General features: G+C 42.0%; 1 protein-coding gene across 2 annotated transcripts in view; it reads left to right on the top strand.

The window, feature by feature from the left end:
• Window positions 1-4669: 4669 nt before the first annotated feature.
• The window catches only part of LAPTM4B (lysosomal protein transmembrane 4 beta), a 128550-nt gene continuing 114887 nt past the window's right edge, over window positions 4670-18332 (top strand). Inside the window, exon 1 of one of the 2 annotated variants that reach the window (XM_048841304.2) lies at window positions 4670-4964. In XM_048841304.2, coding sequence (XP_048697261.2) covers window positions 4685-4964 — 280 coding nt within the window. In that variant the 5' untranslated portion in view covers window positions 4670-4684. The remainder of the gene's footprint in view (window positions 4965-18332) is intronic. The other variant, XM_048841305.2, reaches the window with a different exon arrangement.

Raw genomic sequence — 18332 nt, 5'->3', positions numbered from 1 at the left:
ACTCACACTTAGGAAAATAACACAATATTTATAATAGTTATATTAACACAGAAAAGTCACAAACACTCCAGTACAGCAAGGCAGGTAGAGAGAACACAGAATGAGCTGAACATCCATGTACTTATACCACTCCTTGCACAACAACCTGAAGTGTTTGTTAGTTAGTTATCACCTTCCCCCTCACCTTCACCAGTGGTTGTCATCCTGACATCTTCCCAGACTTTTATAATGTGTTGTGCTAACGCCACTCTGCCTAATACATATTCAATAGTGGTTTCAGCCCCTTCTCCTTATTTGTAGTTCTGTGCCCTTCTCCCATAAGTTATTAATCTTTTTACCTCAAGCTTATTAGCACATATATCAATTAGTTACCATGGCATTCTTGTGGTCCCTAACTAAAAATATCCCAAGCTGTTATAAACTAGCATCTTGTGATTACCTACCAGCAATTTGCAACACTGGTGATTATTACAAAACGATAAACAAAGCCTTATGCCATCTTGTGACTTCAGGTCACTGTTAGTTTACTTACTTATGCTAACTTATTGAGCAACTATTCCTATTCAGGCTGTAAGGCATTATAATTATGCTTATATGCTACTTAAGTTATTCTTATAGGTCTAGCCCTGTAAGTCTCTTGTGTTTCTGCTATCAGTTCCTTACCCCTTTATCATTTACTTACTATATAACTATACTCAGTGCATGGACTAGGAATCAGGAGAACTGGGTTCAATTTCTAGCTCTGCCTGAGACTTCCTGTGTTACCATGGACAAATCACTTAGTGTCTCAATTGCCCATCTGTAAAATGGATTGAATAATATTTCCTTGGTTCTGTGGATTTAAATCCTCAGAGGAACTATCTCTTACTTACATGTATGCACAGCACTTAGTACAACAGGACTCTCATGTGGGGCCTCTAAGCACTCTTGTAAAACAAATACTAGTAATCTAGTTGGAATAGGAATGGGAATCAGGAATTCTGAATTCTATTCCTGCTTTGATATTGCTTTGCTCTCATTTATTATCTGTGTCCACAAAATTAAAATAATACCCCTCATCTATAGAGGAGGGGCTTTGTAGTGTCAGGCATTTGGGATCCATGGATAAAGGTTGCTACAGAAGTGCAAAATACTGCATATATTACAAAAGCACTGAAATTTAGAAATATAATGTTATTAGGGCAAAATGGACTCAAACCACAAAAATTGGATTCTGAATTAGCTTTTTATCACACCAAAGTTCAGCGGTATTATGGTACTCTTATATCTGACAACAGCTGAGTACTGTGAAGATTAATGCACTTTTCAACTTCAGCAAAATATACTGCACCAATAAAAACTTCTGGAGAATCTCTTTCTCTCTCTCAGCATGAAACGCTAAATATTTTTTCTAAAACCAAGGCCATGCCTTGCAAAATAGGGATAGCTGGCATATATATATTCTTATTTCACACAATAATACAAATATGCCTGTATCTCAAAGATTGAGTGCTTCCTTTAAGAAACTGAAATAAATTGTGGTAGTGTATCACTAATCCTCTGTTTTTGCCAGTACTTAAATGCCTGTGAAAATTCAATGCATCATCATAAAAACTTAAATAAACTTAATCTTGTTGCAGTGTGTAAAGGATCAGCTTGTGTGTGTACTTTTATGGAATATTCCCCATCAATTAAGTATGTACAGGAACACAACTATTTAACATATCCAGGCACAATCCAGAGTAGTAGGGGTCTGCATCACCCCTGCCCTGCAACCTTGGGTGCCTTACAATGCCTTGCTGAAGTAGCTCCCACCTGGGCTGCTCACAAACAACCTTCCACCATGCAAGCCATATGCAGACTGTCTGTGTGTAACTGCAGCCTGTCAGCTACTCCATTGCTCTCACCAGCCTTTGTTATACTGCAGGATAAGAGCACACCCCCAGTCCTGGATCTTCCCCCAGTAGAATCATAGAATCATGGAATATCAGGGTTGGAAGGGACCTCAGGAGGTCATCTAGTCCAACCCCCTGCTCAAAGCAGGACTAATCCCCAACTAAATCATCCCAGCCAGGGCTTTGTCAAGCCTGACCTTAAAAACTTCAAAGGAAGGAGATTCCACCACCTCCCTAGGCAACGCATTCCAGTGCTTCACCACCCTCCTAGTGAAAAAGTTTTTCCTAATATCCAACCTAAACCGCCCCCACTGCAACTTGAGACCATTACTCCTCGTTCTGTCATCTGCTACCACTGAGAACAGTCTAGATCAGGGGTCCCCAAAGCGGTGCCTGTGGGTGCAATGGAGGCCACCAGGGCAGTTGTGTGCGCCCGCAGGACACCGCACCAGCGAAATGCTGCCGCCAAGTGCGGCTGGCAAAGAAGTGCCTGCCGAAATGCCGCCGAGAAGCATTACGGTTTCTCGGTGGCATTTCAGCGGCAGCGCTTCTTTCCACTGCCGCTTCTCAGTGGCATTTTGGCGGCGGGGTGTCTGGCGTCGCCACAGTCTTCTGGGAATAGGAATGTGCTATTCCAACAGAAAGATTGGGGACCACTGGTGTAGATCCATCCTCTTTGGAACCTCCTTTCAGGTAGTTGAAAGCAGCTATTAAATCCCCCCCTCATTCTTCTCTTCCGCAGACTAAACAATCCCAATTCCCTCAGCCTCTCCTCGTAAGTCATGTGCTCCAGTCCCCTAATCATTTTTGTTGCCCTCCACTGGACGTTTTCCAATTTTTTCACATCCTTCTTGTAGTGTGGGGCCCAAAACTGGACACAGTACTCCAGATGATGCCTCACCAATGTTGAATAGAGGGGAACGATCAGTCCCTCAATCTGCTGGCAATGCTCCTACTTATACATCCCAAAATGCCATTGGCCTTTTTGGCAACAAGGGCAAACTGTTGACTCATATCCAGCTTCTCGTCCACTGTCACCCCTAGGTCCTTTTCTGCAGAACTGCTGCCTAGCCATTCGGTCCCTAGTCTGTAGCGGTGCATCGGATTCTTCTGTTCTAAGTGCAGGACTCTGCACTTGTCCTTGTTGAACCTCATCAGATTTCTTTTGGCCCAATCCTCTAATTTGTCTAGGTCCCTCTATATCCTATCCCTACCCCCCAGCGTATCTACCTCTCCTCCCAGGTTAGTGTCATCTGCAAACTTGCTGAAGGTGCAATCCATGCCATCCTCCAGATCATTCCAGCCAGGGCTTTGTCCAATTTTTCACACTTGCTCTCTGTCACGCTGGACACTGCACCGGTTTCTCTGTTGTTCCACAGACTTCATACAATGTATTTTTTCAAGGCAGATGACTTGCTGGGGAGCATCACTGAGGGCTTTGGTCACGTCCTCTGGCCTGGCGCTTCGAGCTGTCACAGCAATTGAATGGCAGGTATAAGGAGAGAGAGAGAGAGAGACAGGAGTCAATGGCCGTTGGAATGTTGGATACTGTTCTGAGTAGGAATGTGCTACTTACGGTGTACTGAGCCTCTGATAGTGTGGCTGATGTGATTAGGCCCTATGATGGTGTCCCCTGAATAGATATGTGGACACAGTTGGCAACGGGCTTTGTTGCAAGGATAGGTTCCTGGGTTAGTGTTTTTGTTGTGTGGTGTGTGGTTGCTGGTGAGTATTTGCTTCAGGTTATCTGAAAGCAAGGACTAGCCTGTCTCCCAAGATCTGTGAGAGTGATGGGTCATCCTTTAGGATAGGTTGTAGATCCTTGATGATGCGTTGGAGAGGTTTTAGTTGGGGGCTGAAGGTGATGGCTAGTGGCGTTCTGTTATTTTCTTTGTTGAGCCTGTCCTGTAGTACGTAACTTCTGGATATTCTCCTGGCTCTGTCAATTTGTTTCTTCACTTCAGCAGCACTGCTATGGGTACCTGCATGGCCCCACAGTATCCCAACATTTTTATGGCTGACTTAGAACAACGCTTCCTCAGCTCTCGAATAAAGACTGGGAATGGATGGGTCATTACACAAAGTAAAACTATTTTTCCATGTTTATTTCCCCCTCCCACCCCCCACTGTTCCTCAGACGTTCTTGTCAAGTCCTGGAAATGGCCTACCTTAATTATCACTACAAAAGGTCTCCCTCCCCTCCCCCCCCCCCACTGGTAATAGCTCATCTTAAGTGATCACTCTTGTTACAGTGTGTATGGTAACACCCATTGTTTCATGTTCTCTGTGCATATAAAATCTCCCCACTGTATTTTCCACTGAATGCATCCCATGAAGTGAGCTGTAGCTCACGAAAGCTCATGCTCAAATAAATTTGTTCGTCTCTAAGGTGCCACAAGTACTCCTTTTCTTTCTGCGGATACAGACTGTGGGTGCTTCTCTGAAACGTTACAAAAGCGGTTTTTTACAATCTGGATGTAGTGCTAACGGCTACAGCTAGCACATTTCTACATGTAGCAATTTCACAGTGCAAGAAACTGCTAGCGGTAGGCATTCGCTACATCAAGCCGCAGTTTACTGCAACAGCAGTTTCCTACACGCTGTGCGTATCGATAAGTAGCGGCGGCACATTCCTGCACGGAGCAATAGCTGCCACTGCACCGGCACGTGCCGTGCCCGCTTGATCCACGTGGGAAACGCCCCCCCCCCACCCCCGCCTGGGGCGCGCGCGCGGCCCGATGGGTCTCTGCCTCTCTCCCAGGGCTCGAGATTTGGTGACGTCATGGAACTGGGGGCGGGAGGCCCAGCTGATGGCGCGCGCGCTGCCCACGTGGGGTCCCTCCCTCCCGCGCTCGCCGTTCAGCCGCCGCAGTGCTCGCGCTGCGCCCCAGCCCCACAGAAGCCCCAGCCGGCGCCGCTCGCTGCGCCCCGGCACCCTCGGGCGGCCCCAGCGGGAAGCGGAGCTGAGCGCAGGGCGGCCGCGCGGCGATGAGGACGATGAGCTCCCCGTGGGCTCGGTTCTACTCCAACAGCTGCTGCCTGTGCTGCCATGTGCGCACCGGGACCATCATCCTCGGCGTCTGGTACCTGGTGAGCGAAGCCGGCCGGCGGGGAGCGGCCATGTAGAGCCCCCCAGGGGCTGGCGTGGGGGTGGGTGCCCGCCGGCGGGAGCGGCCCCTCCCCCTGCCCCTCCTGAGGGTCGGGCTGGCCTGGCGTGGGCGTCTTGGGAATGGGCCCCGGGCGCTTGCTCTCTTGGGGGGTGCAGGAGACGCTCCGAGGAGAAACGGGGCGCGGGGGGTGTGGAGAGGAGGAAGAGGGAGGGACGACAGGAGACCCCTGTGAAAATGCGCTTCCTTCCCCTGGGTTTGTCCCAAGAGTCCGCGGTGTTAGAAGTCGAACAGCTAAAGCCGGACTTGGGCCCTTGTCCTCTACGGCGCATGTGAAAGGGGCCATCACATGGGTCTGGGAGGGGGGCATGGTTGAAAGTTAGACCCTGCCAGTTCTGGGCCCCAGCACCTCAAATTCCAGAACCTGGCAGGATCCAGATCCCAATGTCTGTGTCGCTGGAGACGCTGAATAGGTTCTCTGTTTAGCCAGGGAATTTTCAGAGTAAGGGACAAAAATTAGCTGATCCAGGGGCCAGATAGAGGTTTTTGCAGTGCTGTTGTGGCAGGATGCATCAGGGCGTGGGGGATTTGGTGCAAAACAAGCAGCTCGATTTGATAGGAGCTCTGTTTAGACAGTAGAATTTGGGGGGACTGGGGCCAAAAATTGTCAGGGCCCAGATTTTTTCTTTTTGTCATGCTGGGGTTTTCACCAGTGTCCAATGGGAGTACCTATGGAAAAGCTAGGCAGTGTGGTCATTGTGGTGGCTTGGAAAAGGGCGTTCACGAAGTCCCTCAATGTCTCAAACTTATTGGCTTTCCTTTGGTCTGAGACTTCTTGGAGGGTGGCAAGTCAAAGCCCCTTTTTACGCTTTGAATAGACAATGTGCATTTGGGCCTGATTCTCTTCTCAGTTACACTGGTGTAAAGCAGGAGTAACTCCATTGAAGCCAATGGGTTCTGATGGTGTAGGTGAGAGAGGAAGTGAGCTCAAAGATTTCAGTGCATGCTAATACAACAATGCATGATGCTGTCTAGCGGAAATATAAGTAAAATAAATAAATGTCATTTTCATGTAAAAATAGCTCCTGAAATTGTGCCTACTACCAACAACCTTTTGCTTTGGACAGCATAACACACAAGTTTCCAGAAAAACACCGTCCAAAGGGAAAACCTAACTGCTGTTCCCCTGTGAGGCAGTCAATATTTGTATAAAATAATTTCCATTATATTGAAATGGAAGGTGATTCCATTGACTATCAAAATAAACTGTTATAGTGTCATAATTTGCTAACCATTAATGGCTTGACAGAGGGCTAGATGGGGATAACCGATCATTTAAAATTTACAAATTCTTCATTGTGTGGGTTTCCTCTCCCCCATCCTTTCATTTGTTGTTTGTTTCTTAGATTTTAAACTCTAGTTTGGGCTAGGGATTGTGTGTCTTTCTGGGTTACATCTTGCTACTGATTTTTAAGCAGTGACTTCAATGAGGAGGTCTGCTTCAAAATGTCCAGAAAGGACCTTGTTCATTGTGAGCACTGCTGTAACACAAATAATAAGAATCCCTAATCTCCTACGTCAGTCCATATTTATTTCCAGTGCTTTCATACTTTACCTTTTATAATTATTGTTCTGCATCTTTGATTGTTGCTGGTAGCTGGTGTGGAATACTGATTTCAGCTGCTAATGCTGCTTTTCAGGAGAGTGGCTATTTCTGGAGATAAAGCCTCTAAAGGGTTGTATTATTAGCAACATAATCCTTATAAAATACAGTAATTCCCTCCAGGCTGCCACAATCTGTAAATCTGCAAGCAGTTTCCTTCCTCGACAGACCATAATGAACTCAGAGAATAGCATTTAGATGCTCCCTAAGTTAGAAAATAAACAAAGTTCAGGACATGAAAAAATGTGCACTTTTAAATGTTGCATATTAAATTGGCGTTTAAGTGATTCCCTGTTTTAATTTGAGGCTGGAGTGAGTGGTCACATAGCACTAAACTAATGACTAGAGTAACATTAAACCAAAAGTAGCCCTGCTTTGCAATGAAATTATGATAGTTAAAAAACCCTACACCTGCACATTTTTAAATAAATTTCCAAAACCAACGTTGAATGTAGGGGTAGCAAATGGTAAATTACAACGTTAGCCAAATCAAGGTTTATTTTATTGATGGTATATATTAAACATATACTGGTGTTAGGCTGGAAATCTTTCTGACATCCATGGTTAGTGTTCACATGAGGGATGTGGAAGGTTTTTATAGTCATTAGTATTGCAGTTCTTCATTTGCCAAATAATTGAGTACTTGGACTTTTTGTATGTTTGATAAATAAATTTAAAAAATACATGAGTGTTGTATTTTGGAAAAGGTTCTTCATCCCTACTGCTTTTATAGGAAATTAGTGAGGCAAACTGCACTAGAGGCATGAATCCACCACTTTCTGACTATCATGTCTCCACTCCTTGGGTAGCAATGCAGGGAAATCAGCTATGCAGAGGTCAGTGCTGACATTGCAGGATTTGCAAACATGTCGTTATAATAAAGAAATCTTGTTCATTGCTTCAGACTGTGCAGATATTTCATGCCATGTTTAGTTTTCTCCAGCTCTTAATACAAGAGACCAGAGTCTGAATGTGATTCCAAGGCTATCCATTGTTTTTTTGATAAATGGTATTGCAGATTAGACCCAGGCTTATTTACTAACCCCTGAAATTTCCTTTGGAAAAAAGTGGAAATTGCAAGGCTGTAGTTGATGTAGGGCATCTTGTTAAATAAATTCATCAGAGTAATTAGAAGGCTAAGTTGACATTGATCTGTTAGAAGTTATATAAAAGGGTCCGCATCCTATAACTCACACATTACACTGCTGAGTAAATTATGCATTGATTTAGCTATTTATTGCTTTTACTTTAACTTAATATAGTTAAATGAAATCATTTGCAGGCATGTACCATGATATCTGGGATATTTATAGTGCTGAAGGAGAGTTCCTTTTTCATTGTGGTCATGTGTTTTAATTTCATGTCATAAAAGCTTTTGAGCATGTCTTCCAGGAGGTGTGGCTTTATTAACTCAGTCTGTCTTCAGTGTGCAGGGTTGGGTGAAGCCTCTCTATCTATCTTGGCTCAAGAAAAGCTAGGTGAAAGACATTTTGGCTTTCAAATAATTTTTTAAAAGAACATTTTAGGTAAGAAATGGGAACTAAATGCAACAGTTAAACCTACATCTGAATAAATATATACTTGTCAGTATTTCTTACACATTGTCTCAATTAAAATATCTCCATACTATTGCCCTCGTTCAGCAAAGCACCTAAGCATATGCTTAAGTCCATCCCCATTCAGAAAAGCATTTAAATACATTTCTAATTTTAAGCATGTGCTCAAGTCCCATTGACTTCAATTAGTTATAGGCCTGTGCTTAAAGTTAGACAGGTACTCGAGTGGTTTGCTGAATCACAGCCTGTATTATCGAATCTTCTCAGTGAGTAAAACTTGTTTGGCAACTCCTTTCAGCAACAACTTCAGTTTTAATTTTATATTTTCTTGAAATCTAGTTAGGGGGAATGTAGTTTCAAATTAACTAATTCTTCTTAAAACTCACTAAATCATCATTTGTATGCTGTTAAAATGTTTTCTTTTCTTTTTTGTCTATAAAACATTCCTTAACTTGTGTTATATCTCTCTCTAGTCTCTTCTCCACTCTTTGCACAAATATCCTTCAACATGAATTTTTGAGTTATTCAAACTGATAATTAAATCATGACACTCATGGAGGGCAGATTGCCCATACACATACATACATGCCATATGGTTGTAGATCATTTTAAATTAAAGTTGGAAGGCTGTAAATGTAATAGAAATTCTTGATGAATGTGGATAAGAGTTCAGGAAGAAATTTACAACTAGCAAATATACAGAGACACAGTATTAAATAAATCAGGGCTGTATTTCTTAAGTAATCCGCTAACCTGGTTGAAAAGACACAGGTATGCACGCTCATGTATGAAAAGCTTTTTGTATTTCAGGATATCAACTGAAACTTTGTAATGGTTAGAATGGTGGGTATATTTATAAATAGATGATGGTAGGTTTTATCTGCCTGATTTTGAGACAGTTGTATTATTCATGAATAGCAAAGTCACATGTGAATTAGGTAGGTTATCTCAAACACCAAAAAATGTTATTTCCCACATCACTGTGCACTCTGCAGGACAATATTTTATGGAAAATGGCTGTGGAAATATTTCAGAGAGCTGTAAAAATGTTTTTGCTGTCACTGTTTTTAATATCCCTGACCTGTAAAGGCAGGCTGCCTTAATATCCTGAGTGCAATTGTACAGATCTCTGAGGGAGAGAGAGAAATAACTAATACACTTTGAAAAGCTCTTAAAATAACATTTTTGATTCATGGAGTATCATGAGCCTTGAGCTGGGATAATTTCAGCCTCCAAAATTTCACATTTGGGAAGGTGATGGACAGAAGGATACATTTCTGTGGTACATTTTCTTTGGCTGCTTGAAGCTGCTTAGCAGTTTGGGATACTGGAAGCACCATGGGCAGAGAGTTTAGTGAGCAGAGTGCAGGTGATGTAATTAAAGTGGCATGATCAGAGCATTTTGTTACACAGATATTGCTAGAGCCTCTGGCATTCTTTTTAATAATTTTTCATTTTATTTTTGGGTCATTATTTTGTTTAATCCATTAAAATGTTTTATTTCTTTTTATTACATTTAAATTAATAAAATATACCAGATGACTGTATATAAATGGAAACAGTGTATAAATCCAGCTTATCTATGCTACATCATTTTATTAAGTATAATGTATTATTCCACGCATTGAGTTGTTTAACAACCCCCACCACAATTACCCACCCAGACAGCTACTTAGGTTTCCCCCCTTGAAATGTACCTAGTTCTGCAGCCCCCAGATAATCCCTACTTCTCCATCCCACTCATGGAACACCATGGATCTTCCCAACCCTTACTGCTTCCTTTTGTAGGACCCACCCCACACCCTTCTCTGTTTCCCCAGGAACCCCTTACTGGGCACTCTTACCTCCCTTAAGTTGCCCCCTCCCTCACTGAGCCCAAGCCCCCCCATTAGACCGAGGGACCCCTTCCCTATCCCCTTTCCTTGGCAGGGTGGGAGTCCCTGTGGGGGGGGGGGGGGAGCTTTGCAGCATGAGACCACTTCACAGTGGCAGCTTCTGTCCTACGGGGCTGGGCCCCGCTCTGGGTGTAGCTATCTGTCACGTGAGGTTGCAGTGCCATTCAGAAGTGGCCTGGCCACCCCCTTCATCATGACTGGAGAGGGGAGGGCAGGCCAAATGTGAGTGGTTCTGCAAATCTGTGAGCCTGCAGTGAAGAGCCAGGCCCAGCCCCGCTGGACAGGAGCTGCTGCTGCTGGGAGAGTTTTTCATTTTATGTAGTTTGTTCTTTTTCATATTATTTTGTGTTACTTCGCATTTGTGAAATACAGAGGATATTACTGTCACATGTGGGAAGGGGCAGTGTCTGTGCACACTCCCAACATGCACGCAATGTAGCACAGAATACTTAACATAGTTTCATATAATAGGATTAGCAATGAAACATATATGTAACGTTGCCTTCTCAAATTAGAATATGATGGATCAGAGAACTATTATTTGAGTTACTGTCATGGACCAGAGTCCCATTGTGCTTAGTACTATACAAACCCAGAACAAAAAGACAGTCCTTCCATGTTTCTACAGCTGTGTCTCAATTTCCTTCTGGTAAAACAATATGCTGTATAGGTAGAAACTAGGTACTTTAATGTAAAAGGTAACTTGCAGGGAGTGGAGTGGTTAAATATAGTGGGATGAATATCAGAAAAACTTCCTGAGAGCACGGTGTATTAGGCTGATGTTGAATAGATTCTATTTGATTAATAATTCTGAGTACATGTTATTTCCAGTACTGAATCATGTGCTAAGAGGGGGAAAGACTAGTGGGAGGAGTTGGGGTGTTCAGTGCAAACATTATCTTTTGTAATTAAGTGAGGATGATTGTTTGGCTATCTGAGCAGAGGGGAAGGGAGTAACGGCTATTCATAGTGTCAGCAACCAGTTCAATTCAGACGTTTGTTTTAGTTATTTTGCATTACATGGTGGCTTTAAATTTCTCCTGTAATATCAGACATGAAATATGAGGTCAAATATAATCTTCAGTCAACATTTATCATGTGTGCAAACTAGCTGCAAGTATGATAAATTAAAAATGAAATGGGGACTATGAGAAAATGACTTCTGGGTAATTATTCCTAATTAAATTGTTATAACCATGAGCTGTCCGAAACTGCATTGGGACTGAAACCAATAGATTTCTATTTTGAAATTATCATAGCATTTTAAAAAGTTAAGAAATTATGCTTGTACGAGTCCTAGTTGTCCAGTTAATGTTGATTAATCAGTAATAATATCCTCTCTTTGCAAAGCTCCGTAACAGCAATTATTAATGCAAGCTATCAGTAATCTGACTGTTCCTTGTTTGTTTTTTTAAATAACTAAAACAGAGTCAGATGTACTGCCATTCTCTCTGAAGGATTTTCCATTACCTAGATGCATAGTGAGGGATGTTTATGTAAGCACGAAGGACTTGATCCTGCACCATTCAAGACAGTGAGAATTTTTCCATTGCGTCGAATTGGAACAGGATCAAGCCACAAGACAAAAATATTAAGCATGTGTTTAATTTTAAATTCAGTGGAGTTAAGTGTGTGCTTAAGTGTTTTAGGTCTTGATTTAAAAAAAAAGTCTATACTGAAACATAGATTCTAAAGGGATAAGAGACATGTGTTTCCCTCCCCCACCCCACCTTTTTGCTATCCTGTATATGCCATGCCCCTCTATGTAGCTATAACACTAATGAATTCTCATTCCTGGTCTCCTTTTGACCCCACCCCAAAGCTTTCTTTAATGTGGTTGCTTCACTGTGTTGAAGGGAGCTGTCCAACAATTCAGCATCAGCCTTTTCTTTTTCCTGCAGGTGTGGCGCTTGCCATAGGTCTGTTCCATTTTTGAACAGGGGTTCTAAGAGGAAAACGTAAAAGGAGAATATAATTTTTTTTAAAAATCTATAGTATTTTGTGAAAAGCTAGCTATTAAGTAGCACAACTACCACAGTGAGGGACATGGCATAAGAACATAGAACAAATCTCTGAGTTTGTAGCTTTGCATACTTGTACTTGAATCTGTTATTTGGGAGAGAGACTTGTTAAGATTGAAAATTCATATTTTGATTCTTGATTTTATTGCAGTTTATCACTAGTAGGAAGCTTGAGGCAGTTCGGTCTAGTTCAGCATCAATTTTTTTCACAGCAAAGCACAGTGCTAATGTTCTGAATTTTAATGGCACTAATATTTTTGTAGTTGGAAGGCAAAACAAGGTACTTCTCACGACGGCCACGTTGTCCCATTGATTTTTAAGCGGAGCACTCCCCATTGAAGTCAATGGGATAGAAATCAAAGCCGAGACAGATGCAAAATATTTTCTTTGGGAGTGTATCATGTCACTTTCATTCTCTCTCCATTTTTCAAGTCCAGTAGAAAAATAGCATGAGTGATCCTGCACTTAAATATCTATTTAAAGAGTACTGTTGTCCTCATAGCTTAAGAATTTGATTGTATTTAAATAATAACAATATTACAGCAAGGAGTTCAGATAGATATGATCAATATTGAAGCTATATCCTGCGCTGGAGAACCTTCCAAACAGCTATGGCCTGATCCTGCAGGTCTTGCGTGGCAAATTTTTACTTATGAGTAGTCCTGTTAACTTTAATGGAACTACTCACACTGGTGAAGGTTTGCAGGATGAAAGAGACTTTTGTGAAAAACAGATAGGAGATTCCAAAATGAAAATGTCAATAGAATTAGTTTTTCTTAAATACAAATAAATAAATATATTTAAAACTTGTAAAATGGGGGGCTATGCTTTATATAAGCAACGACCACAATAAAGTCAGTTGTGCTGTATTAGAAAATGGGGAATAACAGCACCCAGTGCTAGTTCATGAGAGTTCCAGGTGCATAGTGAATGCAGTATGGGGGTGGGGGGGGGTAATGTGTTCGTTACAAACCACAAGATTTCCATATTTTATATCAAGAAAATGGATTCTAGGCTGGCCCTCCAGCTTCTCTCAGTTTTTATAAGCTTCTTTTGATAACTATTGTGTGATGATAAAGGGCTGGATTCCTGCCTTCTGTAATCAGATCCATGGGAGGGAGCCTCAGTAAGGGTTGCCCATGGAGTTTCCCCTCATACTGTGGTGTTGGGGTTTCTTTGCCCTTGCTGAATGAGCTGTCTGTCTGGCCCTCTGAGATTTGCAGGACACAAAGGCAGTCCCTGTGGATGCTCTGCCAGCTGTGAAGATCCAGTATTTCTTCCCACTTCTTGGCAGTATGATGCCGAGAGCGCCTCACTATTAGGTCCACCCCCCCCCCCCGGTCACAGCTGCCTCCAACAACTCCCCTAAGGTGGTCTCTTCACCCCAGAGGGAGCCTGTGGATAAGCTAAGAGAGCCTGGGGCTATATTACTTTTCTCTGAGGAAAGTTCACAGGACTAGAAGCAGTTTGGGCCCACCAAGTGGCTGGCTCTCCCTAGTGTATGGTAGCCCAAAACCCAAGGTGAGCCCTCTGCATGATCTTGGGAAAAGTGGAATGGAGCCATAGAGGTGGATAATTCCCCATTCAGTGTGTGATGTGCTCCACAGGCAGATCCATGGGTCATGATTTGGCCTGATGGTATTTGTCTTTCATCCTAATTGTAATTGTGATAGTCACAATGACTAAATATTTGTCTTTAAAATTCTGTGTACATTTAAGCAACTTTATAATAATCTCTCCTGCTAAGAACATAATTTACAAAATGAACACTAGATTCTTCAGAAAACTGGAAAATCCGCAAAGGCCCTCAATCCATGGGGTTTGCTTGTTTTCTGTGAATGCTGAGTTCCTTTTTCCTGATGTATGTTTTTTTGAAAAAGAGAATTAAATGAGTACACCTAGGCCTACCCATTAGCACTGTAGAGAAATAGTTTAAAATACAATAGTTCATTACTTGCTTCATGAATTGCCCTCCAGTAGAAAGACTTAAGAAAACCATAGGGACACCAGGGCTGAGACTTGTCACTTAGGGTCAGATTCTGCTTCTCTTAACTCAAGCTGGATAGTACCTAATCAAGGCAACTACCCACAAAATGAGGTTCAACTCTACAAGAATTGAGGCTATACGGTCAATGACATTGCTTGCCAGGGAGATACTGGTTACTGAGTCAGAGGTGACAGGAGCAGGCCCTGACAGTCTGAGAATAATCATAGTGAAGTAGGTTGAACGTATGCAAGGACAGTTTAAAAATGTCCCCAGGCATTCTTTCGTACAATTTCCCCAAACATGTTTTCAATTTTTAGAGCAAATAACCAGGTTAGCACATGTGCTGTGCTAAATTTGAACATAGGAGCTGTCATAGTGGAAATTGATTTTGTTAATCCTAACCAGCTCTCACTATTAAAAAAAAATATATATTTTTTTAAATGTTGGTGATGACTCTACAACCTCTTAAGGAAATGGGGGACTGAAAGTTAGCCTGTAACACACTGCAAGGATTTCAGTGTTGTTTTTCAGCTCTGACCCTCTCATCTACTCATGTGCAAACATCTCCAAAATGTCAAGCCATAATTTTTTTCAACTCTGTATGGGTCATCAAAAAGGATTACTGATGTAACAAAGCTCCAGGTTACCTTTTAATAAGCATGGTGAGACACAGACTTTTATATAATTGTTGATTTTTAAACTTCTACCAATGAATAATCTTAAGTTTCCATTTTCAAAAAGAGGCCTTTTAAATCTGTAGTAAAGCCATTGGGATTATTTTGAATAGTTTGATCCTTTTTATGAGAAAACAGATGGTTGATTATGAGAGTGACAAAGTTTACACATACTTGTGAGGGAGACAAAGGTGGGTTTAGAGTATAACATTTGTTTTACATAAAAATGTAAGATCTTGTATAATAATCTTGACTTCACTTATAGCAAGGAGTCAATGTATTATATTAATCAAGTGAAGTATGTTTAGAGGTTCTGATTAAAGGTTGCTGTTGATCTGCATTTGATGGTGAACCAGAGATTAACACATTAAGCTTTGTAAATTTGCCATTGGCGATACTGACATCGGGCAAAACACAGTTGGTGTCTCATCCTGACGTACGGAGTTTGTGAAATACCAAAAGAGTGTAGTTTACAGTATTTCTTTCTGTTCCTCATTTTGTTGCCTGAGCCATATTATGACTGCAAAGATCCTGGAAGTTTAAATTAGACTCTTTAATTATTTCTCCAGGTCACGCATGTGTTCTAAGTTTGGCCTGGCAAGGCTTGTAATTGGCCTGACTACTGGCAAAGCGAGAACTCTTTCTGGTAAGTGGGTGAGTGCTGGCAAGTATCTGGGGTTGGATTCACTGCTGCACCCTGAGCTTCAATGCTTGAAAGCTCCCCTTTAACCTGGAAGCCAGGAGTAGGGGGCTAGAGGTCAGAGCCAAGCTCCTTCTCACTCACAGCAATAGAAGGAGGGTGCTCCAATTTGATCAGACATTTAGGAACCCTGGCAGGGTCCAGAGGCAGTGCTTTGCTGGCAGGTGAACAGTGCCCCCCTTCCCAGCAAGTTGTGGGGAAGAACACGCGGGGCTTCTAACTAGTGCACTGCTCTGGCCCCTGCCATCGGTCTCCTATTTTTCTTATGGCTACAGCGGGGTTAGTCCTCTAGCTAAAAGAGGGCTTTTGGTAACGTTTTCAAGCCCGAGAGCTCTCTTCCATTTTGCTTCTGGTTTTTATTGAACAAGTTCTTGTTTTATCAGGAGATACTTTCAACCATTTTTAAATACTCAGGACACAAGTTTTCAGTTGAAATTTGGCTCTGCAGAAATTTTTATTTTTGCAAAGTTGCGTGTTTCAGCTCCAAGGTAATTGCAGCTGGCCTAGGGTCTGTCAGATTAATGTGGGTTTGTCATTTACCAAGTTAAGGATTATCAGGTTCAGCTACTGTACCATACAGTCTGCTGTGCTCAGTTTCCTTTTATAGTTCATTTAGTACAGCGGGTTGCCCAATGATGCTAGGATAGGCTTCTTTCCTACCAATAGTGGTACCACTGGCATGGTACCACTGGCATGTCACAGGACTTTCATAGGGATTGCATATCTTTTTTGATTGTATAAAATAATTGATGCATATTCTTGGATTAATAAGGTTTACATGGTTTAATGTCAAACTTTGTGTGCGTGTGTCTCACTGGAGTAATAATGCATAGTGTAAATAAGAAAAAAGCCAAGGTAGGGAATTAAATTTTGGTGCAAAAAGCCATAGCTCAGACTTTCTCAGACAGAAAATTTAGCTGTCCCATCCACCACCCTGATTTCTGATGCATGCATTACTTTAAACACATGTTCTTGGGATTCCGATAGATGTAAGAGGAAAAAACAACTTTTTCTAAAGACTTCAAATAATATAAAAATGATCAGAATGAAATTGTTGAATAAACCAGAAGTCCTAGGAATGGAAAACCCAAGGACTGGTGGTAGAATACCATACTTTTCTTTTCCCTGATGCCAGTTTGAGTCAAGCCCAGACAAGCAGTGATCTTTCAGTGGCCTTCTGTGAAATTAGTTGATCTTCAAACAGCTACTGTGTGTCCACATCACAAACCCCGTAATCACATATTATGCTAGTTGGCACTGTTTGTCCTCGGTCATAGCAGAGAGGCTAAGGACTGAATGACATGTACATGACAGTGTGATGGATGGTTTAGAAATGCTGATGGATTTGATATATGGACAACTACTCACTCTTGCCAAAGAAGACGGGAGAGATTCCAGAGGACTGGAAAAGGGCAAATATAGTGCCCATCTATAAAAAGGGAAATAAAGACAACCTGCGGAATTACAGACCAGTCAGTTTAACTTCAGTACTTGGAGAGATAATGGAGCAAATAATTAAGCAATTGATCTGCAAATACCTAGAAGATAAGAAGGTGATAAGTAAGAGTCAGCATGGATTTGTCAAGGAACAAATCACATCAAAGCAACCTAATAGCTTTCTTTAACAGGGCAACAAGCCTTGTGGATAGCAGGGAAGCGGTAGATTTGGTATATCTTGACTTTAGTAAGGTTTTTGATATTTTCTCGCATGATCTGCTTATAAACAAACTTGGGAAATATAGTAGCTCCATCTAGGTTGTAAGGTGGGTACATAACTGGTTGGAAAACTGTTCCCAAAGAGTAGGTATCAGTGATTCACAATCAAGCTGGAAGGGCATATTGAGTGGGGTCCAGCAGGGATTAGTTCTGGGTCCGGTTCTGTTCAATATCTTCATCAATGATTTAGATAATGGCACAGAGTGTACACTTAAAAAGTTTGCAGATGATACCAAGCTGGGAGGGATTGCAAGTGCTTTGGCAGGTAAGATTAAAATTCAAAGTGATCTGGGCAAACTGGAGAAATGGCCTGAAGAAAATAGGATGAAATTCAGTAAGGACAAATGCAAAGTACTCCTTTTAGGCAGGAACAGACAGTTGCACACATATAAAATGGGAAATGACTGCCTAGGAAGAGTACTGCAGAAAGGGATCTTGGGGTCATAGCAGATCACAAGCTAAATATGAATAGTTAACTCATGTAACACTGTTGTGGGGGGAAAAAAAGCAGAAAACATCATTCTGGGATGTATTAGCAGGAGCATTGTAAGCAAAACACGAGAAGTAATTCTTCTGCTCTATTCCATACTGATTAGGCCTCAGCTGGAGTATTGTGTCCAATTCTGGGCACTGCATTTCAGGAAAGATATGGAAAATTGAAGAAAGTCCAGAGGAGAGCAACAAAAATGCTAAAGGTCTAGAAGACATGACTTATGGGGGAAGATTGGAAAAAAAATGGGTTTAGGCTGGAGAAGAAAAGACTGAGGGGGGACATAACAGTTTTCAAGTACGTAAAACATTGTTACAAGGAAGAGGGTGAAAAAATATTCTCCTTAACCTCTGAGGATAGGACAAGAAGCAATGGGCTTAAATTGCAGCAAGGGCGGTTTAGGTTGGACATTAGGAAAAAACTTCTTAACTGCCAGGGTGGTTAAGCACTGGAATAAATTGCCCAGGGAAGTTGTGGAATCTCCATCATGGGAGATTTTTAAGAGCAGGTTAGGCAAACACCTGTCAGGGATGGTCTAGGTAATTTTTAGTCATGTCATCTAGTCCAGTCCCCTGAACACATGGCGTCTCAAGGTCCCTTCCGGTCCTATGATTCTGTGATCACCAGTCACTCCAGAACAGAGTTTGGG

Source organism: Caretta caretta, chromosome 2 (genome assembly GCF_965140235.1).
Source record: "Caretta caretta isolate rCarCar2 chromosome 2, rCarCar1.hap1, whole genome shotgun sequence".
Classification (NCBI taxonomy): domain Eukaryota; kingdom Metazoa; phylum Chordata; order Testudines; family Cheloniidae; genus Caretta; species Caretta caretta.
Note: the sequence above shows the minus strand (reverse complement) of the source record. Positions and strands in the feature narration are given on the sequence as shown.